Source organism: Mastacembelus armatus, chromosome 5 (genome assembly GCF_900324485.2).
Source record: "Mastacembelus armatus chromosome 5, fMasArm1.2, whole genome shotgun sequence".
NCBI classification, from domain to species: Eukaryota; Metazoa; Chordata; class Actinopteri; order Synbranchiformes; family Mastacembelidae; genus Mastacembelus; species Mastacembelus armatus.
Genome location: NC_046637.1, coordinates 23744610 through 23752919, shown reverse-complemented (window position 1 = coordinate 23752919; position 8310 = coordinate 23744610). Strand labels below are relative to the sequence as shown.

General features: G+C 39.8%; 2 protein-coding genes across 2 annotated transcripts; both read right to left on the bottom strand.

Annotated features, from left to right (window-relative positions):
* Positions 1-1538: 1538 nt before the first annotated feature.
* On the bottom strand, positions 1539-4394 carry golga7 (golgin A7). Its single transcript, XM_026307160.1, has 6 exons — positions 4317-4394; positions 3791-3913; positions 3557-3709; positions 3340-3441; positions 3183-3251; positions 1539-2810 (listed from the first exon to the last, which is right to left on the bottom strand). Exons 1-5 carry the CDS (start codon positions 4323-4325, stop codon positions 3204-3206), a joined length of 435 nt encoding a protein of 144 aa, XP_026162945.1. The 5' UTR covers positions 4326-4394; the 3' UTR covers positions 1539-2810; positions 3183-3203.
* A 1048-nt stretch (positions 4395-5442) lies between these two features.
* On the bottom strand, positions 5443-8100 carry rplp0 (ribosomal protein, large, P0). The gene is made up of 8 exons (XM_026307159.1): positions 8062-8100; positions 7667-7774; positions 7405-7580; positions 7076-7163; positions 6454-6600; positions 6163-6348; positions 5913-6053; positions 5443-5651 (listed from the first exon to the last, which is right to left on the bottom strand). Exons 2-8 carry the CDS (start codon positions 7718-7720, stop codon positions 5496-5498), a joined length of 948 nt encoding a protein of 315 aa, XP_026162944.1. The 5' UTR covers positions 7721-7774; positions 8062-8100; the 3' UTR covers positions 5443-5495.
* Between the last annotated feature and the right edge of the window lie 210 nt (positions 8101-8310).

Sequence of the window (8310 nt, the reverse complement as noted above, 5' to 3'; positions counted from 1 at the left end):
CCGTCCTGTGTTGTTTAGTAGTGGTTTGCATTGCTGCCACCTACTGAACTGGAGTACTTCACGGCTGAAGCTTTTTCTTGTTCTACCCCTCCTTCTTCTTATAAGGACAGTTGGCAGCCAGCATTTAGGAGCATCACCACCTTCTTCTGCTTTGGAGTGCGGTTCAAAATCTTTCCATTAATCCTGTCTGCTCCAAACTAAAATAACATTCAGCTCAAACCGTTTGTAACCTCCAATATTAGCTTTAAATCCAACTCTCAAATCACTTGTTTGTATCTCTTACATTTTATAATTACATGTGAAACTGCTTCCTCTCTCCCTTTCCCTCTTCAGTTAGATCACCTGAACTTTGCACTTGCTCAAAAGGTTTAACCATCATTATCTGTTATTGCTACTTTTCCCTCATATTCTAACACTGGATATTCCCATTGTTTTCCACATGCTCCACTATTGCATTGCCTTCATTATCATCCTTTCTTTACTCTTTGGTACTTCCTGTCTTGCTGCCTCTAGAATCACTTTACATATTTCCTCCACTTTGATTTTCATCTGATTCTCGTTATCTCCCTAAGCATCTCCCAGTCTGCTTTTTCAAACACCCATTTTTTCTACCTCAAAATCAATTGATGACTGGATAGTGGATGGGCATCCCCCGTACCTCCTAGTCACTTTTACGTATTAAATAATTTACTACTTGAAAAATCCATCATTCATGTTTTCAAATGGAGGAAAAGGATCCCTTGCTTCTGTTGTTTTTAAAAGACCTTATTGACAATCATCTAAGTGCTTTAAGGCTGATAAAGAAAAAGCACCCAAAATTTCTCAAGACCTATGAAGAACTGAAAACGTATTTAAGTAAATATGTAAATAATAAAAAGAGTAAAATATAAACTAGAAACATAAGCCTGTAGAGTTCCTTCTCTTTCATCTTTTCTATTCAGGGTAACAATGTTATTCCTTAGGGTTTGTATACATTTACTCTTATAATACAGAAATAAAATCATTAAGCAAATCCTAGCCCATTCACTCCTTTTTCATTTGCATTCTGGTAAGTTAGCAAGCAATAGTATCATGATCATTTCAAATCAAGTGGCATTACATCAGTTATATTACAGAGGTGCTGGTGCAGGTTTTGATTATTAATGTACGTGTTATTCTCATACAGCACTTTCAAAATTTAAGCCGGATCTGTTTTAGTAATGCACTTAAAAAACAAATGCACTTAAAAAACAACAACAATGAAAGCATCAGGACCACCTGTATCGTCACCATGGTCTCAGGTTTATTTCAAATTTGATCAGCAGATGTCACCATTTTTACTGTCAGTCCTTTGAATTTAAGGACTGTCAGTATTCCAGTGAACAGTGAACCATTATCAAGACAAGCTTCATTTTGGTTCAGTGCTTTAGAAAACCTAATTTTGATCAATCACTATTAATAAAAGTCATCTTTATCTTAAATTGTAGTTGCTTTAGTCCTGTACCAGGAGCTAACTGCCACCATTTTTGGTAGGTTAAATACAAGGAGCTCTGCGAATCTTTTCAGGAAAAGACCATTTATTTAGATAAAACAGAACAATATTTGTAAGAAAAGTAGACCAAGTGTATCAAACACCTACTACAGTAATCTGTGGTGCTCAGAGTGTGGTGATAAAGAGGATGACATTCACAATATACAGTAGACAGTGTTGCATATGATGTGGAATATTTAATGTAGTTGTACTATGATACAGAGACTGACATTTCAAAATATGCTGATTATCACATTATTTTGTGATGGACCCATTTATGCCAAACATGCTCCATCTTTGAAGCCTCCTGTTGAGAACTTCCAATGTGTATGTTTCACCAGACATGATTTCCCCCAATAAAGTCATATTCACACACAGATAAAAACATTTGCCTCAACCGGCATGTTAATACTGTGGAGAACTACAGACTGTGCTAACAACCCAGTCTCAACCTATTTCTAATACAGTTCTTGGTGACAACGCATTATTTGACTTGATATTATTTGCAAAACAAAACAATTCAAAACACTTTGAATTACCATGATCAGAAAGTGACATATGATACAATTACACTATTCATATAGAACATTTTTTATCGACTAGGACAAGGTTTATAATGTCCAGACCTTAAGTCTGCCAGTTGAGTATTTGGACAGTTAACACATTTTTTGCTTTTCGGACTCTCTGCCTCAGCACATCCAATTTGAAATAAAACAATGGCTACTACATTAAAGCTCCAAACATTAATTTAAGTGAGTATCTATCTATTTAAAGATGTGAACCTCCCCTGAAAAGCTTTTTATTGTAGCTTTATGTTTAGGATCTGAGCCCACAGGTGGCACCCTTATATTCTGCTACTTCCATCAGCTGCAAAATCGTTAAGTGCCAGTGCGCCAGTTCCATTGGCAGACATACATGGTCAAGCCTATATGTCAATCTAAATTTCAAATTACTATCATCTCTGAGCCCCCCGTACACACAGAGCAGCCCAAGAAACATTCAGCAGCCAGGTGTCCAATTACTTTGGAAACTGCAATTTTGGCAACATGTGTTAAAAAGGCTATTTCTTTCTATATTAACATAAATCTATTTAAGATAAATCTGAAACATCTAAAGCACAGAGCCAGAAGGACAAAAACCATGTAAGTGCTTAAGGCCTGGACTGTACATCACCTTGCATATAAAAACACATGTACAAACATAAGGAAAGGCAAACAGTACTGTACTTATAAATAATCGAGAAAAGGACCAAATCAATTATATACAACAATTCAGGCAAAGCAGACATCTGGTCACCAACCTGTAGAGAGTTAACCAAAAAAAAAAAAAAAAAAATCACAAATAAATAAAAGGTTATATCTAACGAGGGTCATTCAGGCACACTTTACGACCTGGTCAGTGATTTACTGTCTTAATTAAAAATGAAATTATGCAGTTATGTTGCGAGAGATGAGGTTGACTACAGCTAAAGGAGAAACTTTATGCCTGAGTGCTTAGGAAAACTCCATCCTGATATATACACACTACCAGTCAAAAGTTTGGACACACCTTACTATTGAATTGAATGAGAAAGTATGTCCAAATTTTTGACGGGTACTGTCTTTAAGAGGTCATATTGGACCTCCAAAAATGGTCAAACTCTTTAAAAAAAAAAAAAATGCATGTAACTTACGTCAACATACTCCAAGACTCTTTATCTTCCAGAGCCAATACTTCTGTCTTCAAAGATAGTGATTTCAACCTGGAAGATGATAAGTTAAGGAAAATACACAGTGCTGCATACACATTGAGCCCTTGTAATTATGGAATTTATCTGACATAAAGGATACAACTCTGAGGCCTCTCTCTATGGGATCAGTCAGCAGTAGGCCTCTGGGAGCATAAATCTTCTCGTTCTGGTCTTTGATGTACCTGGCAATCTTCTTTAACACCTGTACAGAGTTTACACAGTTTACACAAAACTATAACATACAGTATAAAGTTATATTTAGATCAGTCCAGCACAGCAGGGAGAAAAAAACACGAGAAACATAGAAGCAGTTTTACCTTCTCATAGTGCGTCTCCATACAGAGAAAGATTGTGTACGCAGTTAGACAAGCCAGACAGCCTTCCAAATAAGACTTCCCCCCAAGTTTCTCCGCCTCAGCATACAGGTTGTTTAGAGTCTGAATGGTCTCCTCAAACTGCTGCTTATCAACCTGATAAGACACAACATTAGTTTAAATGCATGACTGGTGACCAGTGAGTCAACATGACATCCATGTAAACTCTGCACATACCCTTGACTCGAGTTCAGCGGGGAACTTGGTCTGGAACTTGCAGATGGTTCCTGAACTGTAGTCTCTCTGGATAAACACCTTGGAGGAGACAGCTGGCTGCTGGAGGTCCTGTAAGCTGTGGGTCTGGACAAGGAAATGTAAAAGTCTGAAAGCCGCAGAGTAAAACCAGACTCAAACGAATATTACCCATAAGTCAACGGTGAATATGTTAAAGATATTATCAAGCTAATAGCTACCACAACAGCTAATATGGTTGCTTATACATTTTAATCCGACAGCAGCTGCTACCTCTGAGACGCTGGCACCGTAAGAAATTAAAACTAATAACTACTCACTACGATCAGTTTATGATACGGGCTAACGTTAGCATGTTAGCTTACATTCGCTGTCCCATCAACGCTGCGACAAAGTATAGCAATGTTAGCCTTTACCAACACCCGAACCAACAAATCACTGACAATATGCTATCGTGTTTAGGCATCCGACTACAGATCGGGCCTTCAAACGCATAAATCAAACCAAATACCTCAGCCATAGTGGACGTTTCCCCTGTAGTTGCTGCGCATCAAGGGGCCAGCTCCACCAACAGGACATCCGGGTGCGGTATTTTCAGAATAATAGCGCCTTTTGTAAAGCAATACTGTACAAAGGTATAGCTTTCTTTTTTCTTTTGGTAGTTACTTTCACTTGAATATTCCAGAAATACTTGTCGCTCAAGGATGCGAAATTCCTTGCCGTAAACTCAATGAGGTGAGAAATAATTTCTTTCAAATCAAAATGCTGTATTCAATCCGCATAGTTTGAATATCAATTATTAAGAATAATCTCTAAGCCAAACGTAGTTTTAAAAAAGTTATTTTGAGATGAATAGGACATGGGTATAGCTCGCTACTCAAACCTTTGCATGACTACAATTTTTATGGTTTGCACTTACACTTATACACACTTATATTGTGGTTGTCTTCCCTTTTATATTCCTGTTAATTTGCCAAAAGCAAACAACTCAGTTTATTTTGAAGGTGAACACGGAGCTCATGGACCGACAATTTTCCCACCCCAAAAAAAAATTACAATACCAAACGTAATACCCGGTATATAAAAAAGCCCTCCTCCAAAATCAAACTTTCAAGTTGTATTTGAGTAAATTGTGTGCCAGTGTTTAACAGGCAAAGAAATACAAATGATCAAGCTCTTCTAAAGAGTCCACATAGGTATCAGTCAGCTATAACCAACCAAACCAGTCTTGGGATCTGTGGCCATCCTGATACCTGAACCCTAAACTGTAGAGCTACTGTGACAGCACTGGCCTGACAGCCAATGTACTGGGTATTTAGTATTTGCTGTAATTCTTTATATACAATTCTATTAAAGCAGCCATTTGAGTACAATAAGGATTGTTTTTCCAATTAACTCAAATATTTCAGTGTTAGTGTTTTAAGTGCTTCAGAATGAAGACCTTGTACTGTAACCAAGTATTCTATACTATGGCGTTCTTAAACCAAACTGCTAAGTTAAATGTAAATTCAATGTTATTGTGGACCATAAGTGTTGTGTGACATTGCCAGAGGTATCACCCTAATGAACAGTGGCTCAGAGTATATCTAGCAATCTATAAGCATACAGAGCTACCTGTTAACAAGAAATTCACAAACTTTTGTATTGAATCATGGTTTTATTCGACTCATTTCTGGTTCCGTTTTCTGTCTTAGTCAAACAGACCAAAGCCCATGTCGTCGTCTGATTCCTCAGACTCCTCCTTGACCTCCTCCTTGGCAGGAGCTGCAGCTGCAACAGTTTCAGCAGCTGCAGCAGGTGCTGCAACAGCAGCAAAAGCAGATGGGTCAGCCAGGAAGGCTTTGACCTGTAATGACAAAAGGTTTAACATTAGTCTCACCTACACAAGGGTGTAACAGACTACACAAAAAAAAAAAAAAAACAAAACAACCTGGTTAACCTCTAAATACTAGGACAACAAAACTGACAGCTGTCTGAAAGTAAGACAAGGACAGAATGAAACATTGCAGTTTGCAGGGTGATCAACAATGCAGCACTACACAGGCCATATAGAAAACCTATCCTGCAGGTCAACTAAAGGCAATTTAATATTCATAAGGAGTCATACCTTGTCTGCCAGAGGAAAAGAGTAGTCAGTTTCCACAGCAACAGCCAGGACCCTCTTGTAGCCATTGATGATGGAGTGGGGGACAGAAGCCAAAGTGGGGTAGCCAATCTCCAGACAAACACTAGCAATGTTCCTCACACCCTGAAGGAAACAGGTTATATATAGTAAATTCACAGCTACAATTTCTGGAACAAGAAGTAACATCTAAATGTTACAAGATTAATTTCTTTGAAAAAGCACTGCAGCTCACCTCCAGGAATCTGGCATGCAGAGAAGCCTCTGTGATGTCAAGCACCTCAGGACTGTAAACACTGCCATTGTCATAAACCTGCTGGATGATGAGTCCGAAGGAGAAGGGTGAAATGTTTAGCATGTTGAGCAGCGTGGCCTCGCTGGCACCAACTTTGTCACCAGTCTTGATAAGATTGACATCACTCTGGGGGAGAAGACAGAAAAACACTGGTTAATTACTTATGAAAACACTAATACACATATTTCCAAAAAAAAAAAAAAAAAATCCAACTAGTATTTTCAAACACACCAAGATTTCAATGGTTCCCCTGGAGATCTTTGTGGTGATGCCCAGAGCCTGGAAGAAAGAGGTCTTCTCAGGACCCAGTCCAGTGTTCTGGGCAGGCACAGTCACATCACAAGGGGCGATGGCTCCAGCACGGGCAGCTGCTGGTACCTGGAGTATTGAGTGTAACAAGTTAGTACTCTGCTTTGCTAGGGCTGAATTAGTTTAACATGGCAAGTATGAGCTAATACAGTTTAACACTTGATTCAGTGTCTGAAACCTTACGTCCCCGGCAGTCAGGGGATGTTGACAGACAGGGATAGCGAGGAAACAGATTAATGTCTGCAGGGGGAACGACAAAACAGCACCACACAAGCTGTATTGTAACTTATCCTGCACATGAAACATACCTGAATATTAGTGCTCGACTGTACTAACCACTTGCCATTTCTGAGCTGTCATCCAGAACACCACAAGGATTCAGTATAATTTAAATACTGTTAAATGGTTACTACAGAAGATTTAGTTTCTGGTAGTGTTCTCTAATCTATTTGTATCAGCAGGGTTCAAGAGGTTTACCACCTTAATGTACTTTAGTAAACTCAATCTGTGCCAGCCACTTGGACACCCTGTTTAGGACTCTTACCTTGTTGGCCAGCAGCAAGTCCCTAACCTCAGCCAAATCCTCCTTGGTGAAGACAAAACCCACATTTCCTTTAATGTGGGGCAGAAGCCTGTCAAATCAGGATCAACTGTTAGGTATGTAAGCTCATTTACAAAGATGAAAATTTTTCAAGTGTTTGAAACCTTGCGTCCCTGGTTGTCAGGGGACTTGGACAGACAGGGATAGCTGGAAACAGATTGCTTTTTGCAGGGGGAACGACAACACAGCACCACACAAGCTGCACTGTAACAGTCCTGCTAATAAAGAAGTGCTGTTTGTGGGAGTAAAAGTAGAGAAGGCATTACACTCACTTCTCCAGGGCAGGATTGTTCTCCAGGTGGCCACGGATGGCTTTACGCATCATGGTGTTTTTACCCATCAGCACCACAGCCTTGCCTCGCAGAGACAGACGGATTGTCTGCATCTGCTTGGACCCCACATTATCTGCCCCCACGATGAAGCATTTTGGATAGTCATCCAGGAGTTGCTACAAATAAAAGACACAGACCGTCAGCAGACATAACGACAGCAGACCACGTGCAAACAGACGTCTTTATGTCGTATCACACTCACGATGATTTTCATAAAATAGTTGGACTTCCACGTGGCCCTGTCTTCCCTGGGCATCTTGGCAGTGCTTCCAAGGATCGCTTAGTAGCTGGTTTAAAGACAAGGTAGTACCTATAAAAGATAAAAATGTCAGTATTTTGAAGCACAAAATTACCACAACTGTACAACACTCTCTCGACATGTGGTCGAAAGCTAATGTTAGCCGACTAGCTAGCTACAGCGTAACGTTAACAGGCCGCGCTTCCTTACGTCGCTCTACCGCACTTTTACAGAACACTACGTACATGCCAGTATGTGCTACAGAGGCCCGTCTCATTAGTCCAAACCAATCACACAGCCTAAGTCCTCTAAAACTGACTGTTTTTTGGTTTATCGGAACAACGAGAGGACACACTTACCGCACACTAGGGTCGCGTGAAAGAAAGAGGAAACGGAACTGTGTAGGAAGAATATATAACAAATAATTGACCAATCATCGGACGCGGTGGGCGTCAGCTGCACAACTATTGGTTAGCTGGGGTGTCAATTAGTCGCGCTCACATCGCGTAAGTACGTAGAAATTCAGCATAATAATGTGTTTTACAGTTCGGGGTTAAGTCTCCTACACATGCAGAGAGAAACGATGGTACAGCCGCAGGTGCAGCTTC

Excerpts from the sequence above, each read along its gene's own strand:
- golga7 (XM_026307160.1), bottom strand. Across the intron at positions 3,442-3,556 it reads TGGAGACGCACTATGAGAAG|GTGTTAAAGAAGATTGCCAG; the intron begins GTAAAACTGCTT and ends AACTCTGTACAG. Across the intron at positions 3,252-3,339 it reads TAGAGAGAGGCCTCAGAGTT|GTTGAAATCACTATCTTTGA; the intron begins GTATCCTTTATG and ends ATCATCTTCCAG.
- rplp0 (XM_026307159.1), bottom strand. The coding sequence starts at position 7,720 with ATGCCCAGGGAAGACAGGGCCACGTGGAAGTCCAACTATTTTATGAAA. Across the intron at positions 7,581-7,666 it reads ACTATTTTATGAAAATCATC|CAACTCCTGGATGACTATCC; the intron begins GTGAGTGTGATA and ends TTTTATTTGTAG. Across the intron at positions 5,652-5,912 it reads CTTTTCCTCTGGCAGACAAG|GTCAAAGCCTTCCTGGCTGA; the intron begins GTATGACTCCTT and ends TTGTCATTACAG.